Source organism: Trachemys scripta, chromosome 6 (assembly GCF_013100865.1).
Source record: "Trachemys scripta elegans isolate TJP31775 chromosome 6, CAS_Tse_1.0, whole genome shotgun sequence".
Taxonomy (NCBI): domain Eukaryota; kingdom Metazoa; phylum Chordata; order Testudines; family Emydidae; genus Trachemys; species Trachemys scripta.
In genome coordinates this window covers 83,758,598-83,775,704 of record NC_048303.1, presented here as the reverse complement: position 1 = coordinate 83,775,704, position 17,107 = coordinate 83,758,598, and the positions used below count along the sequence as shown (strand labels likewise).

At 40.4% G+C, this 17,107-nt stretch overlaps 1 protein-coding gene across 11 annotated transcripts in view; it reads right to left on the bottom strand.

Moving 5' to 3' along the window:
• Positions 1–17,107, bottom strand: part of CDC14B (cell division cycle 14B) — a 73,092-nt gene that overhangs the window by 7,417 nt on the left and 48,568 nt on the right. For 7 of the 11 annotated variants that reach the window (XM_034773124.1, XM_034773125.1, XM_034773129.1 and 4 more), the window contains 3 exons: positions 15,117–15,255; positions 14,802–14,955; positions 13,908–14,008 (listed from right to left, as the gene is read on the bottom strand). In XM_034773124.1, the coding sequence (XP_034629015.1) occupies positions 13,908–14,008; positions 14,802–14,955; positions 15,117–15,255 (394 nt within the window). Of the gene's footprint in view, positions 1–10,740; positions 10,886–13,907; positions 14,009–14,723; positions 14,956–15,116; positions 15,256–17,107 lie in introns of those variants that run through there. The other 4 variants (XR_004646062.1, XM_034773128.1, XM_034773127.1 and 1 more) reach the window with 2 other exon arrangements.

Genomic DNA, 17,107 nt, shown 5'->3' with positions numbered 1-17,107 from the left:
GGGCAAAAATCAGTACTTGGTCCTGCTAGTGAAGGCAGGGGGCTGGACTCGATGACCTTTCAAGGTCCCTTCCAGTTCTAGGAGATAGGATATCTCCACTAATTTAAAAAGTGACACAGAGTCCTGTGGCACCTTATAGACTAACAGACGTATTGGAGCATAAGCTTTCATGGGTGAATACCGAAGTGGGTATTCACCCACGAAAGCTTATGCTCCAATACGTCTGTTAGTCTATAAGGTGCCACAGGACTCTGTGTCACTTTTTAAATTAGTGGAGATATCCTATCTCCTAGAACTGGAAGGGACCTTGAAAGGTCATCGAGTCCAGCCCCCTGCCTTCACTAGCAGGACCAAGTACTGATTTTTGCCCCAGATCCCTAGGTGGCCCCCTCAAGGATTGAACTCATAACCCTGGGTTTAGCAAGCCAATGCTCAAACCACTGAGCTATCCCTCCCACCCTTTTACAGATCCAGACGAACACGGCTACCCCTCTGATACTTTACCTTACAATAACTTGAGTTCTTTGAGATGTGTGGTCCCTATGTGTAATTCACTTGAGGTGCACATGCATTTGATGTGCCTGAGACCAGAAGATTTTTCATTAGTAGTGTCCATTGATCTGTGTCTGCACACTCTGAACACAGGGCATAAGTGGTCAGTGTGGACAGGCCGCCTCTCCAGCTCCTACACCGCCACAAATCACTTTAGGAAAGGATCCGAAGTAGAGGGGAAGGAGGACAGGTAGTGGAATACATATAGGGACCACACACATCTTAAATAACTCCAGTTACTGTAAGGTAAGTAACATGAATTTCTTCTTCGAGTGATGGTCCCTATGAATATGTCGCATGAGGGGACTCAAAAGCACTACTCATTGAGGAGGAGGGTGAGAGGACCCCGATGTACTACAGATTGCAGGAAGCATCTGCTGAAAAAGCTTGTACCAGGGCATAATGTCTAGCAAAAAGATACACACACAACCACATGTTGCTGCTCTACAGAAAGGAGACATCCTGAAGAAAAGCTATTAAGAGAGCCTGGGTTCTGTCAAGTGGGCTCTCTCACTTTGTGCGGGAGGTGTCACCATTAGCTCACAGCAAAGCAGGATGCAACCTGAAATCCATTTGTAAAGTGTCTGTGAGGAAATTACTTCCCCTTTCATCCATTCAGTAAAGGAAACAGTGTCAGAGATTTCCTGAAGGGTTTTGTCTTGCAGATAGGAAGCCAAGGCTCAACAGACATCCAAAGAATGGAGCTTCCTGTCTTTTCTGGTGGTGTGAGGTTTTGGGTAGAAAACAGGTAGATATATTACCTAATTTAAAGTGGAATTTGAAGGAAACTTTTGGAATGAACTTGGGGTGTAATATCAAAGAAATCTTATACTTCTGGAAGACCGTGTAGGGAGAGTCTGCCATAAGGAATCCAAAGTCACCTATTCTTCTGACGGAGGTGACTGTGGTCAGAAAGGCCACCTTCAAAAGACAGATGAAGGGAGCAGGAAACTACAGGTTCAAAAGGAGGATTAATGAGTGCTGACAATGAGAGACTGAAGACTCAAATTGGTATAGGTTTCAGTACTGGGAGGAAAGGTTCTATATCAAGGCCTTTTGAAAACCTCATAGTGGATAAAGACCAAAACAGTTTTTCACTACAGAATGGAAGACCTTAATCATTGCCAAATGCACTTTCAGTGAGCTGAGCGATAAATCAGACATTTTTAACATAAAGGAAATAGTCCAGAATGGTAGGGATCTCTGAGCCCTTTGGACGTATCTGAGGATGCAGACATCAGACAGAAAATTTCTTCCATTTCATCATAGAGACTTTCCTGCTATTATTGAGAATGGCTTGTTCTGACTCTGAACTTGACCTCTCTAAGCTCATCATCTATCCAAATACCAGGCTTAGACTGAGCGATGATGGATTTGGATGAGTGGTCTTGCCTTTCTCTGAAGTCAGCTGGTTCAGAGCTGGACAGGACGCCATCTGAAGAAAGCTGGTGAACCAAAACTGTCTCAGCCACTAGGATTGGCCAATGCTTTTTTCCTGCTCGATTTTCCTCAGGCTTGAGGAAAGAGGGGAAATGGGTGGCAAAGCATACATTAGCGGCTCTGACCATTTTACTAAGAATGCCTCTTCTCAGGAATTGTACCCCTGAGCTGCCTGGGAACACTAGACCAGACATTTTTAGTTTTCTTGGCATAAAAAGACGTTCCACAACAGGAATCCCCAATGTCAGAAAATGCTCTATCACTGAGCTGTGAAGTTTTCAATCCTGGTCTCTGGAACTGCCTGCTGAGGCTGTCTGCCAAAGTGTTCATTACTCCTGGGAAGTGTACTGCCAAGAGAGTGATCTGATGTCAGATATACCAATTCCAGAGCTTGATCAGCTTCATGCAAAGAGTGGTGGCCTGCTCTCCTTCATGTTTGTTCATGTACTATACTGTAGTCATATTGCCCAACATACTGAATATGTAGAGAATTGGATGAAAGGCAAAAGCCTTCTGTAGGATTTGAGTACTGCTTGCAGTTGGAGCAGACATATGTAAAGCTTGAATCTTGCCGAGTCCAAGAACCTTGAGCCACCTGTTCATCCAGATGTGCTCCCTAGCCCGACAGGGAGCCATATGCAATTAGTTTCTTCGTGGGAGGAGGGGAAACAAAGGTAACAGTTATGCCCACAGCTTCTATTTTCCCAGCAGGTCAAAGATCTTGAAAACATTGTGAGGAACGGAAACCGGCTTGCCCAGCTTGTCTCTACTCAGAGCATAAACTGTTTGCAACCACACCTGATGATTCCACAGATGGAGTCCTGTGACGGATATCACATAGGAGACCATATGGCCTAGGATCTCCCAGGGCTCAGTCAAAGCTGGAAGATGAGGTCCATCAGAGCTTGCAATCCGTCCTGGGTAAGTATGCTTTGGCTCTTATCAAATCCAAAAATTGCTCCAGTAAAAGTCTATAGTTTGCACAGAAACTGAAGTGGACATTTCTAGGTTTCCTTCGAGCTATAAGGATTGAAGGAAGCTGATAGAGCTGCCAACTGTACCTCTTTCCCAGTATGACTGACTTATGAGCAGCCAGTTGTTGAGGTAGGGAAATACTGGGGTGCCCTGGTGATGCTGGTATGCTGCCACCATGGATAGCGCCTTCATGAAAACCCTTGGGCGATCAAGAGACGGAAGGAAAGCTTTCTGTACTGGTAGTGGTCTAGGCTCACTGTAAAGCAAAGCAACCTCCTGTGTGCTGGGTGAGGTCTATGTAGAAATAGGCATTCTTCAAATCTAGAGTTGCAAATCAGTTGTCTTTGTTTCGAGAGGGGATTATAGAGGCCTGGGTGACCATTCTGAATCTTGATCAGCGGATGAAGATATTCAGTTGTTTTAGATCCAGAATGGGTCTCCAGCATCCCTGTTTCTTGGTTATGAGGAAGTATCTTGAATAACAGCCCTTCCCCCGTGTTGTGGACCGACCAGTTCTATAGCACATAGACAAGATGTAGACTCTCAGCTCCAGCTGAGAGTCCTCTTGTGAGAGGGATCCTTGAAGAAAGACGGGAAAGGGAGTTTTGAGGTAGGGATGGACAGAAATTCTATTGTATAGCATTTACCGGTGGTAATGATCTCTAGAACCATCTGTCCGACATGTTCTGATGCCACACCTGAAAGAAACAGGCTAAGTAGCCACCAAATGGAGCTCAGGGTTCCTGGGCTCAGGGCTGCTGCTCCCCACGGCTCCTGCCCAGACTCTAGGCCTCCCAGGCTCAGGGCTTCTGCCCCCCCTCCTGGCTCCTGCCCAATCTTGGGGCTTCAGCCCCTGTGTCTCCTGCTGTGGCTCCTGCCAGGGCTGAGGCACCCATTTTTCAAATTGTTCATGGCCTCTGGGTACAGGCCCCATGGGCCCATGCCTTAATCCATCACTGACACTAACTAGCAGCTAGCACTCTCACCAGTGCTGGGGAGATCGGACCTACCTCCACCTCTGGGAGCCTCCTTCAGCTGCAGGAAACTCCGCAGCTGCTGCCTTCAGAGCTGGGCTCTGAAGGCAGCACAGGAGTGAGTATGGCAATGCTGCAATCCCCCTACAACACCTTGGGGACTCCCCCACAATCTCCTTTTGGATCAGGATCCCCACAATTACAACACCGTGAAATGTCAGGTGTAAACATCTGAAATCGTGAAATTGACCAATTTTAAGACCCTCTGGCCATGAAATTGACCAAAGTGAACTGTGAATTTGCTAGGGTCTTAGTTAAAACCATGAAGAGGAACCAAATAAAGCTGGAAGGGCCAGTTTGAAGTTCACTGTATTGACTCAGGAGTCAAAGTCTCTCACCAACTCTACCCATTTCTGATTAATAAGGCCAAATTCCCCGGTAATGAGTTTCTGGAATATCAAAAACGGTGGGATTTTTCTTTTACCATGGAGAACTCTGTGTTTAAAATGGTCTGCTGACTACAGGATATTTGCAGGAACTTTAATAGTTTCCAAGGGTAATACAGAAAGACCCCACTTTCTTCTGGAGAAAAACATGGAGAAGGCTGCTCCAGAGCCATGGACTCATCTCCAGAGAAGTCAGGTAACTGCAGTTGGAGCCTGACTTCTGCAGCATGGAAGGAGCCAGCCAGGCTTTGTGATGGGTCTGGATGAGGTGAGCCCAAAGAGGCTGAAGCTTGATGTTTTCTAGTACTGCTAAGAGACCTTTCTCTAGATGGAGACGCAGTTCGATAAGAGGATGAAGAGCCCAAAGAAGACAGATTACAAAGAGGAAAAGAATGCTGACCCAGCACAATGTAAAGGCTCAGCAGATGAACAACAGACCTACTACTGCAAGGGTAAATGTCACCTCTCCAGATAGAAGAACTGAATAAGGCTGGAGACAGCCTTACTGTGCCAAGGAACCCCAGAATGGATCTCAGACTCCATTCCACATGGTAGTAAAGTTTACTCTGGAGGTTCTCAGAACTAAGGCATCACTTGGACCCACAGTCACAGAAACCTCCAGAGGTATTACTGGGGATGGCCCCCTGCTGAAGCAGATGATAGACAAAGAGAAGGAATGGCTACCAACTGTCAAAAGATGTATCCCCTTGCACAGTCTCAGCACTTAATTGTAACAGAGCAGCTAACATCTATATAGACATCACTGAGACAGAGGTACACAGTACCAAGACGTTACCCAGACCTCCCTTGGCTCTTAGTCCCCATCAATAACACCCTCTGATCCAAAGAATTATTTGGTAGAGAGGACTCTCTTGTACACTTGCCCTCAGAATTCTCGCTGCAAGACTTCTGTGAATAGGACTGAAAGGAAATGTCATAGAGAAAAAGAAAAACTCTTAAGTGTCAAAAAGGGGACATATCCAGCTCCAGTTAACCTTCCTTGGGGTTTGTTAGGTCAGAGAACCAGTTTGCCCCTACTTTGGAGCCACCGCCAGATCTCATTGAGGTTCCATGCTCAGAATGGTTCCTCTGCAGATGCAGGAATATTTGCCCCATAGCCTTCTCCGTCGATAGCAGATGATGGATGCTTCAGCATCCTCTCTTGTCTGGATCTTTGGGTGTAGTGGAAAGTGAAAGCCACACAATCTATACACTGCCTCAGGGACTGACCCTTGTGCAGGCACCAGAAATGCTGGTCAGTTAGCAACATCTTAGCACTGACATACAGTTTAAAAAAAAAAAATTTCCAGGGCAGATATTTTATCTCCAAACTTTGATTTAGGAATCAGACAGGATGTACACCACAGGTGCCTGGAGACCACACCAAGTTGAACACAGCCACTTTCCCCACAGAATTATACAAAGAAGAGGAATGAAATTAACATAGACTACTCTATTAATACCAAAGCAAACATTTACGACAACAACTCATAACTATACACAAAGTAATGGAAGAAAATGGCCCAGACAGTTCTGGAGTTAAAAAACAAAACAAACAAAAAAAAACCTTACAGATTCCAAAAAATGTAAAGTCTCTTTGTAATTTATATTGCATTATCAAATATTATGTAAATTCTAAGCTTTCATATTAAAAATAAATGGTGTCTTTTCACTGCTGTGGTACAATCGTTAGAATGTGAACCGATCTGATGCCACTTTGTTAATTCAGTTTGGCAAGAAAGTTGTCTCCAAGCAACCAATACTAACAGCAACGAATGCTAGTATTCCCTCTCCATCAAACTAATCACTTCAAAGCTTAACTGGAACAAGAGACCCTGCCTACCCTACAAAAATAATCACTCTTAAATAGGTCTATGGCCAAGTCACGTTACAACATGGTTTATTCTTGCTTGTGTGGACAGAAAGGAAATAGTGAGAGAAACTTGTTTTAGTCTTAGCAGGGCTTAAATATTAACATTGAAGCAGCATAAGCCATCTCACCATAAGAACATAAAAATGGCCATACTGGGTCAGACCAAAGGTCCATCCAGCCCAGTATCCTGTCTGCCGACAGTGGCCAATGCCAGGTGCCCCAGAGGGAGTGAACCTAACAGGTAATGATCAAGTGATCTCTCTCCTGCCATCCATCTCCATCCTCTGACAAACAGAGGCTAGGGACACCATTCCTTACCCATCCTGGCTAATAGCATTAATGGACTTAACCTCCATGAATTTATCTAGTTCTCTTTTAAACCCTGTTGTAGTCCTAGCCTTCACAACCTCCTCAGGCAAGGAGTGCCACAGGTTGACTGTGCGCTGGGCGAAGAACTTTCTTTTATTTGTTTTAAACCTGCTGCCCATTAATTTCATTTGGTGGCCCCTAGTTCTTATATTATGGGAACAAGTAAATAACTTTTCCTTATTCACTTTCTCCACACCACTCATGATTTTATATACATCATATCCCCCCTTAGTCTCCTCTTTTCCATCACACACAAAAATAAAATTAGAACATCTCCAGAAATGTCAGTCTGGAAGTAGAAAAACTAGGTGGCTAATGAAACCTCAAGGTTGCTAAGTTAAGGAAGCTAAGTAAATGTTCCCACATTGAATGTTAACTCTGCCACATTGCACATTCTTTATACTTTATGGTTTTGACAATGTAAAACAGAGAAATTCAGGTACACATTTATCTAGGAAAGCAGGAATATAACTAGGGCCCTACCAAATTCATGGTCCATTTTGGCCAATTTGACATAATATGATTTTAAAAATTGTAAATTTCATGATTTCAGCTATTTAAATCTGAAATTTCACCGTATTGTAATTGTAGGGATCCTGACCCAAAAAAGAGTTGCAGGGGGGTTGCAAGGTTATTATAGGGTAGATTGTGGTATTGCTGCCCTTACTTCTGCGCTGCTGCTGTGGGCAGCAGTGCTGGGCAAATGAAGAGCGGTGGCTGCTAGCTGGGAGCCCAGCTCTGAAGGCAGACCTGCCTTCAGAGCTCAGCAATCAGCCAACAGCTGCTGCTCTACGGCCACCCAACTCTAAAGGCAATGCAGAAGTAAGGGTGGCAATACCACGACCCCCTAAAATAACTTTGCAACACACACCCCACAACTCTCTTTTGGTCCAGGATTCTCAATTTGAGAAATGCTAGTCTCCCCCATAAAATCTGTGTATTACAGGGTAAAAGTACATGCAAGACCAGATTTCACAGGAGGAGACCAGATTTCACACTCCGTGATGCATTTTTCATGGCTGTGAATTTGATAGAAACCTTAATGTAACATATTACAAAATATCCATAATGAGGCCAAATTAACATTAGTATAGGAATCTTACTTTTTGCTTTTCCTGGCTTTTATATTTTAACTGTGTAACCTTAACACTTACTTTATGTTTTGTGCAGTTAATACAGATTTGCAAATATAAAAAAAGCATTAAAGCAAATATGTTAGCAATCCTGACCATCTGTTGGTTGTGAATCTTCTCTGAAGTACGTATGCTCTTCCATGACACTATGAAGTTAGGATGACTGTCCATAAGAAACTTAATCCTGCTTCTAGGTCTAAGGCTTACCTATAGGAAATGGTACAATTCTCTCAATTACACACACACACACACACACACACACACACACACTCTCTCTCTCTCTCTCATGGATTTTAAGGCCAGAAGGGACCTTTCTGAGCATCTAGTCTGACCTCCTATATGACACAGAACATCTCGGTATCAGCTCCTGCTTCAAGTCCAATAGCTCTGGTTGAACTAGAGCATATCTTTTAGAAAAACATCCAATCTTGATCTGAAAATTGCCAGTGTTGGAGAATCCCCACAACCCTGGGTAAGTTGGTCCAATGGTTAATTATTCTCACTTAAAAGTTTGCATCTTATTTCTAGTCTGAATTTGTCTAACTTTAATTCTTCCAACCACTGGTTCTTGTTACACTTTTGTCTGCTACACTGAAGAGTGCCCCTATTATCAAATTTCTGTTCCCCATGTAGGTACTTAAATATTGTGAACAAATCATCCCTTAACCTTATCACTACGAGACATATGTTCCAATAATTTAATCATTCTCAAGACTCTTCTCTAAACCATCACCAATTTATCAACATCCTTCTAGACTTTTGGACACTGTATTTGAGCAGCAGTTGTACTGTAGTGCAAGGAGTCTCCATTTATAATTAATCTGTAATGGAACCATCACTTTGTTGTTCCATTGCCCAGAACCTCATGATTTCAAAAGGCACCCTATATTAAACAGAAGTACCTTCATTACTCAAAGACACTACTTCTGTTCCAGCTGGTACACAGCACCTTAACAAGCAAAGAATTGTTAAACCAGACATAAATGCAACAACAGCAAGGCTGGTAGGTCCAAACTTCACACTTTATCAACTAGTATGTCAGTGCTTTAAAAATCCCCTAAAATGTTAGTAACTAATGTGGGAATGGGCGACGGGATAGATCACTTGATGATTACCTGTTTTGTTCATTCCCTCTGAAGCACCTAACACTGGACACTGTTGGAAGATAGGATACTGGACTAGATGGACTTTTGGTCTGACCCAGTATGGCTGTTCTTATGTACATAAAATGAAGGCAGGAAATCAGCAAAGGTAAGAAAACATTTTAATTTCAAGCTTCACTGGGAAGAGACATACAGGAGCATCTCTCCTCTGGACTGTCTAGAGTTTGTAGAGATTTCTTATATGCTATAGGAAAATGAAGACCAAGGTTTTAAAAGAACGGGTGCCTAAAGTCCAGTTTTTAAATCTATACTTAGGCAGTAAAAGACTTGGTTTTCAAAAGTACTGAGACACCCTAGCAGCTCCTACTAATCTCAATTCAGAACCTCTGAAAATCAGGTACATTATTTAGGTGCCTAAATGGGTGCCTATTCTCTGCCTAAGTCTTCTTTGTAGCCTACTAAAGATTTTAGCTAGCTAAGATTAATATGACAATTGGGTTTTACCAGTAGGATGGCACCATTTTCTTCATTCAGTGGATGGACATTTAGTCTGAATTTTCTTCCTTAATAAAAGATAAATCTTTCTTTTTTGATCATAGGTTTTCCAGTTATAGGGCTGTGCCACCTGATCAAGAATTGCCCGCACTCCAGCGACTTTGATTATTGCTTGGGCATTTTTCTTCCTTAACTTTAGAGTAGATTCTTACTTTTTTGGGTGCTGTGGTGAGGCCAAAGTAGCAGCAGACTGAAAGGCTTAGCTTTCATGTTTAACATGAAAGCATAGAAGACTGTTTTAAACTATGCTTACCACTCTAGGATATTACATTTTGGACCCACTTTTTCTAGCAGCAACTGACGTTTCTAGTGTGCTACCAGAGTAATTATTCTTGCTGGGTCAGAGTTCTCTGCACAAGCAAACTCCACAGTGACAAGACTTACACAAAAGGAGAGGAATGTGCAGTGGGTTTATCAGGCAAATTTCTCTGATGCATACACCTTACTTATCCAAAAGGTTGAGGTTTTGGGGTCTTTTTAGGGGTAGGGGGAAAAAAAAAAACACTAAAAAAGATCATAAATGCAAAGTGAAAACTAGGTTTCTTTGGCAGGAGCTATTCATCAGTGTGATCATTCTGACAGAAGAGGTAGTCAAAGGAACCTCCAGGCATGAATATGCAGAAACCGAAATGGCTACTGCAATCTGAGTGACAGAGAACAGACTATCGTCACAAAATTTTATTCAATAAAATATCAATTTTTCAATCATACAAAAGGGCTAAATTTGTAATTATGCATGGCTGGACTAAATACTGCAGGCCTACACCCATGGCAGACAGATTTTAGAAAAGATTTTTGTCCTGTTGTACGCATAATGTAGTCCATTAGCAAAACCAGATCTATTGCCAGAAATTGAAAATCCCAACTCCAGGGATTAAAGCAGTTAATATGGGCAAGCTCATCTGTGGGGAAACTAAGCAATTTCACAGCCAGTTCAAGAAATCCAAACTAAAATGGGAGCTAAACCTCTCCAGATGCATATGCGATAGGCAAAGGACAAAAAGCACACTTTAAACAATGTAATTTGTTTTTAAAATTATATTTCAGAATATTTGCAGTAGCATGCAGAGAAGAAAACTTCGGAACTATGAACTGTCCTACTTGTAATTGCTCTGCATCTTTCAAAGAGATATTGCAAGCCAGCCACACAATTACTTTATTTTAAAATCACTCAAGAAATCTTTTCTTAGAAAAAGGTAGAACAATGAAATTTACTCTTGCAACAAAGCCAATAAGAAAACTGATATGAAAGCATGCAGTTATGAAATATATTGGACAGAAAAAGTGAACTATTGTAGAGAAATGGAATGGGACACTTACACAGTGGCTCTTTCTCAGGGGGTCCTGAGGTTACTATGTTCTTAAACCATCTAGACTGAATAGCAGGCTGGGAAGAAGGGAGCCACAAACAATCCACCAGATGACAATGCTACACAGTGTAGAGACCAGCATAGCTAGGAGCCATCTAGAAAGGGTTGGGAGGGGGAGGAAAAGATGAACAAAAATTCAAACGGGAATGCTATTGGTGCATTTTAGCCAGTTAAAAGTTTTAAAAAAGCAAATCATCCTTTAAACTGGGCCAAGCTTTTTCTCCCTTTCTACTGTTACAACAGTCATGCAACCATTTCATGTGCAAAATTTTATCCATGTGTTACTTGGGACCAACTTAAACTAGGTTTTCTGAGAACCTGAAATAACCCCACAACGGCTTTCAATTCCAAGGAAAGTCTACTGCACTATTTTAAAGAGAAACAAATTCTGAAATAGCTTAATAAAGCAACAAACAGTTGTTGCCCTCTCTTCAACCATATTATCAATACAGGCTGGTCAAACTAAACAGTCTCTGTGAGCCACTGGATTCACTACTTCTGCTTCACAGCTGTATGGTGTTGTAATATCAAAGCATCAAAGCCATAACCATCTACTAACAGAGCAAACAGAATTATACAAGATACCCAGACGGTGAGGGCCAATTGCCTTTCTACATTCAAAATTACAACTATTATTCAGTAAGTTGTTACCTCAGGTACAACATATTTCTAACTATAACACACATACAAAGGATCCATTCATCAAGGCATAGAGGATTTATGCAAGTAACTTTGATAAACCCTAATGAGCATTATACACAAATCCCTTGCGTCTTAATAAGAAAATAACAGCCCTAGCTCTTAATTCCTCTCCCCCCCCCATTCTACCTTTTTGTAAACAAAGTGTTTTGTTCTCTGAGATAGTCTTACACTAAGGAAATACAAATCTCATTCTGCTTTCTTACTATTAATAACCTTGCAGTTCAAATGATGAGGCTTAATTATGTGTAGGAGAATCTGAACTTAAAAAAAGTCTAATAGCTATTCAACCTGGAAGGATACCCTACTTGATTAGGATAGCAAGAGAATATTTTTGTAGTATTGTTATTTTGGGAGTAACAAAATTGATTACATATCACTTAGCTCCTTGATGCAAATTATTTCAGTATGTACAGCCAACACACATGATGTCGGGGATTGGGAAGGGGGAAGTCAAACTCCCCAGAAGAAAGGATTTAAGAGATTTTTTTCCTTCTAACCACAAAGCACAGTACATAAGAATACTATTAGCTTTAGCTCATTTATGTTAATCTTATGAAAAGGCAACCTAATAAGTTATTTTTGATTAAAACAGTCATGTTATGAAAAATTTCTTTATACAAGCTTATTGAATAGAACAGCCTATATACCAGCAAAGAAAAAAAAACATTTAATGTATCAATATGATGGTTATGAATGTGTTCTGTATCATACAATGAATACTCATTCCAATGGTGAGTCTGCAGATGCAGTTTGTTATGTGAGAGAGGGATAATGCTTATTTATTATGTTATTTGACTTTAGAAAAGTGGTTTTCTTGCAACTGGAGTGTGAAGGAGCCAGGTGCAGGCTGTGTTTAAGTTAACTATATCAGAAAACTCTGGCTGTAGACCTAATTTTGCAACATTTTGTAGCTTGGATTTTCTTCTTTATTTACAACATATCCTACAGTTAGCTTAAGATGTATTTTCGTTGTATAAAATCTTTTATTTACCTAGTTTCCTAGGGCACATAAGTTAAAATATTTATATTTTTATGCATTTATAAAAGGTACGTATCACCATAGTATCTAGGCACCAAAGCAATATTTATGTGGTATACAGAATTAGCTGTCCATGGTAATGTAATGGAAAATAAACTTAGGACACTGATAAGAGAGTAGTTTGGGTGTTTTAAAGATATATTCCTTTACTGTTAGATTAGTGTATATTTTTTACTACTATTTGGCTCTCTGCTTTCCTGATTCAGAAAGGATCACAATGTTGTTTGTCTTCTGTAGAACTTGTACCATTTTTCTGTCAGTCCAGCCACAGCACGGTGATATGAAACAGAAGAAAGGAAGGCTAAGTTAAAAAAAAAAAAAAAAAAAAGCAGCTGGCTATGGGTCTCAGAATGTAACTCCTAGGTGCAAAGACAACCAGGGTAGAGACTAAGTTTCCTTTATTCTTGAGCTCAGGAGGCATGGTGGCTGTGAAATCTAACAGGTAATGATGAAGCAGATAGTAACAGTCCTGGCTATCCTCTCTCTAATTTTGATAAAGGAGCAAAGAGTTCCCCTGCTGCTGCAGAGGCTCTTGTATTTCTCTTTTACTATATGTGAAGGCACCAGGAAACCAATCTATCTTGCAACTGTCAGCAACAGATGCTAAGGTCAAAGGTAGATATGTCGCTTCCCTTGCAGCTGATGTTGCACTGTCTACCAGAGACAACTGATAAGTAGCCCGTGGGCAATGCTCTCTTCTTGGCCTGTAATCAGTGTCTTGGGATCATCATAGGTACATACATCCCCTTTTGAACTTATCCAGTGAGAGTTCTCTTGAAGTTTTACTACTCCTTGCCTAGGCAGAACTGCTCACATGAAACTACCAGCAGTTCTTATAAAACTAGCAGCATCTAGGGAAGGACCTTCCCCTAGAAAGATGAAAACAATAGGAGTTAAAAGTAAAAAACATTTAAAAAAGTAAGTTTCATCTTCTAATATTTATTTTATACTTATTTTAATAAAATTAACTACACAAATAGAGTGAGCTGATCAAACACTACACCTTAGAGAGAATGACCTCTAATTTTTTTAAATAACATAATACTGAATTCAAGGAAGCGTTTGTGTTCTAACAGACTGAGCTGTCAAGAACATGCAGATACACAACCTGGCTAATAGGCACATGTCGCATATACTGGCAGTGGGTCATTCTGGTGACAGAGGAAACAGACAAGAGAAGGAGAAAAGTTGAATACCATTGTTTAGCCAAAAAATCAAAACAAAAACGATCAACCAGTCACTAAGCCTACAGTGAATCCATGCTTCCTTTAATCAATGTGAGCATAGCCTTTCCAATGAACGTTCAGAATGGGCAAAATGGAAGACACTTCCCCCCTCGCTCTTTTGGTATTTATATACACAAAAAGTTGACTTACGTTAGTGGAACTGTGGTTGCAGCCTTTGCCTGCCTTTTACTCTTCAGGGCACGAAGCTTATCACCTTGTGTTACACAGTTTGCATCATCCTCATCACTGTACTGGATAAGTAAACAAATGATAAGACAAGGATTTTAAGTTTTACCCATTAATATCGCAGTTTTATTTTAAAAATTATAATGTACACACACACTAACTTCTTCAAGAACAAAATTTGCAGGTGTAAATTAAAGCACATTTACTTGTATAAATACAATTATATCTTCCCTAACTCAAAGTTACTGCATTTAAATGTGCAAAGCATTAACCCATGAGCTATTCATTCAGTATACCACCTGACTTTGAAATATTGGAAAGTATTTTCAACAGTGCTGCTTAGATATAGTATTATCTTGGTTTCTATTCCTTCTTGGCATTCACATCTTTTCCTATGCTTGGCTTTTAAAGACCACCACATCTCCTTCTACATTGGATGCCAGTGACTAAACAAAGGTATCAGACAGCGTTATAGAAGTCAGCTGTCATGGTAGGAAAAGGCATTTCAACAATTAAAAAAAAAAAAAAAGAAGCACATTTGAAATAGAACAAGGATACTTCCGCTTGCAAACTTCAAAACCTCGATTTGTGTCTGTTCTAATATTTACCTAATGAATGAAAAAGTTTAAAATATAACAATGATGCTCTTATTTCAACTGCAGAGCGCACTTCCATTTTTCACACTTGCTGTCCATACCTTTTTGCCCCCAAATCTTTTAGTATGAAAAGGAACATAGCAAAACATACAAGAAGAATCTGATATCTTGAGCTTTATTGTACCCATGGCTTTGTCAATGTCCTACGAGGTCCTCAACAGCAGTTAAAACTTTTACAACAGCAGAACATTCGGATGATTACCGGTTCAGAGTCTTTTCTGTTGGCTCTCCGGTTTTTTGCATCATTAATTGAAATATCATCTACTCCTGTGAGGATTTTTGTAACAGCAATTTTGCGATTTCCCTTTAACTTTGCACGGAAAATATCTCCTTCAGTCCAAAGTTCTGTCTGTTTCCTATTATGGAATGGAAAAGATAACAATGTTATAACTTTCCAGAAATTAGCAGCGTTGCTTGCTTTGTTTCTAAAGGAACTAATTTCTAATTTTTCTATTAAAATACAGTTTTTAATTAGTTTTCCAAATTATTAATTCTAACAAAATAACAGTCTACTTACTCTACAAGGAAGTGCTGCTGTGGTCCAATTACTGAGCCGGGTCTATTTATTCTAATCCAAGCAATGGTTTCAGCTGCTGTCATCCTATAATGCTTCATAATATAACAGGCAATAAGTGTGCCAGTTCGGCCAAGACCAGCTGTGTAAGATACAAGAGAGGCTTCTTTTTATATACCTATTTTTACATAGAGTTTAGTTTTAACTAAACTTTTAAGAACTAAAACTAAATAACTTGTGTTGCTGCTTCTATGATTGACAAATATTTAATTGCCCATCTTACTAAATCTATCGCTAGCCAAACTTACATGGGGAGTAGGGTTTTCAAAAATTATGTCCAATATTTGTAATGTAACTTATTGTTTGAATAAAAGTATTACACATTTTAGGTTTAGAAAGTGACTTTTCAGTATATCACAAATATGCTTTTGAAATCAAGCCTTTCAAAGTCAGCTACTTTTTATGTACCGGAACAAATTATAAAGACAGTTGTCTATAGCACTATGCATCATAAAATACTTTAATATACCAATAAAACCTGCATATGAACATAATATTAAATGCTCAACTAAGAGTATATGAACTCAAAAATTGCCTTAAAGTAGGATAACTACCAACGCATCCCCTTATCAAGATCTCAGGGGGAAAAAGAGACAGGCTTTGCAGTATGCCCTAAAGATAAACAAATCCAAGTCTCTGGGAAACAGAGGCGCAGGGAGAACCTTTCACAGAAAATGCCCTGTCAATAGTCCTCTCCCCATTTAACCTGCCAGGCAGGAGGAGAGAGAAGAAGGGTGTGAAGGAAGAGAAACTGGCTCCAGCGTAAGTGCCTGGACTGATCACAACTGCTGCCTGGGATGAGAGACTGTTTGGCGATCAAATCCCAAACTATTTAGGAATTTACTGAACACTACCAATATCTTCAACTCTACCTAAAAGCTAATAGACAGACAAGGCAAATCATGCAGCACTGATATAAACAGGCTTGTTTTAGAATTAATAGAATTAGATTTCTATTTTTCGTAATTTTGATGGCTGAAAACAATCATTTTTTTCAATTTTTATCAATTTAAATGTTTACAGTTGGACAAACTTATAAGGGAGGGGATTAGACAATTATTTAATGACACTAGATACTGAGATTCAAAAAGTTAAAGCTTTATAACTGTCAAAACATCAATTGTCAATATCGTATGTCAAAATATAATCAATATCCTTAAATCAAATTCTAAAGTTCTCGAGCAGCATTTTTCTTACTTTGCCCATCTGTAAATTTCTATCATCATTGATGAAAATTTTTTTTGATAGTTTGAGTGAGTATAGCAAAATCAATGTTAATCAACATTTACCAATAAAAATGTAAGTCTTCCAAGCCTAGATATGTGTGCTTTGAATGTGCTCCTAATGTAGGGTTGGATGTAAGCCTTGTTCAATAATGAAAACTGTGTGACATACACAAAATTATCACCTCCAGTCAACAGAAGGTCTCCTCCTGGCTCCCAGACCAGCACACCTTTCCTTGGACAAAGAAGGCAGGAGGGATTTCTGCTGTGCTTGTGTGTCATCTGGGCACCTATGGCCTGGTCTACGAGTTTAGGTCGAATTTAGCAGCGGAAGATGATGATGATGATGAAGACAATGAAGATAGCTCGCAGCAGCAAGGAAGCGGAGAAACCGGTTTCCCCAACAGCCAGGATATGTTTATCACCCTGGACCTGGAACCAGTAACCCCCGAACTCACCCAAGGCATGCTCCCAGACCCTGAGGGCACACAAGGGACCTCTGGTGAGTGTACCTTTGTAAATATTACACATGGTTTAAAAGCAAGCGTGTTTAATGATTAATTTGCCCTGGCAATTGCGGCCAGTACAGCTACTGGAAAAGTCCGTTAACATGTATGGGGATGGAGCGGAAATCCTCCAGGGACATCTCCAGAAAGCTCTCCTTCATGTACTCCCAAAGCCTTTGCAAAAGGTTTCTGGGGAGGGCTGCCT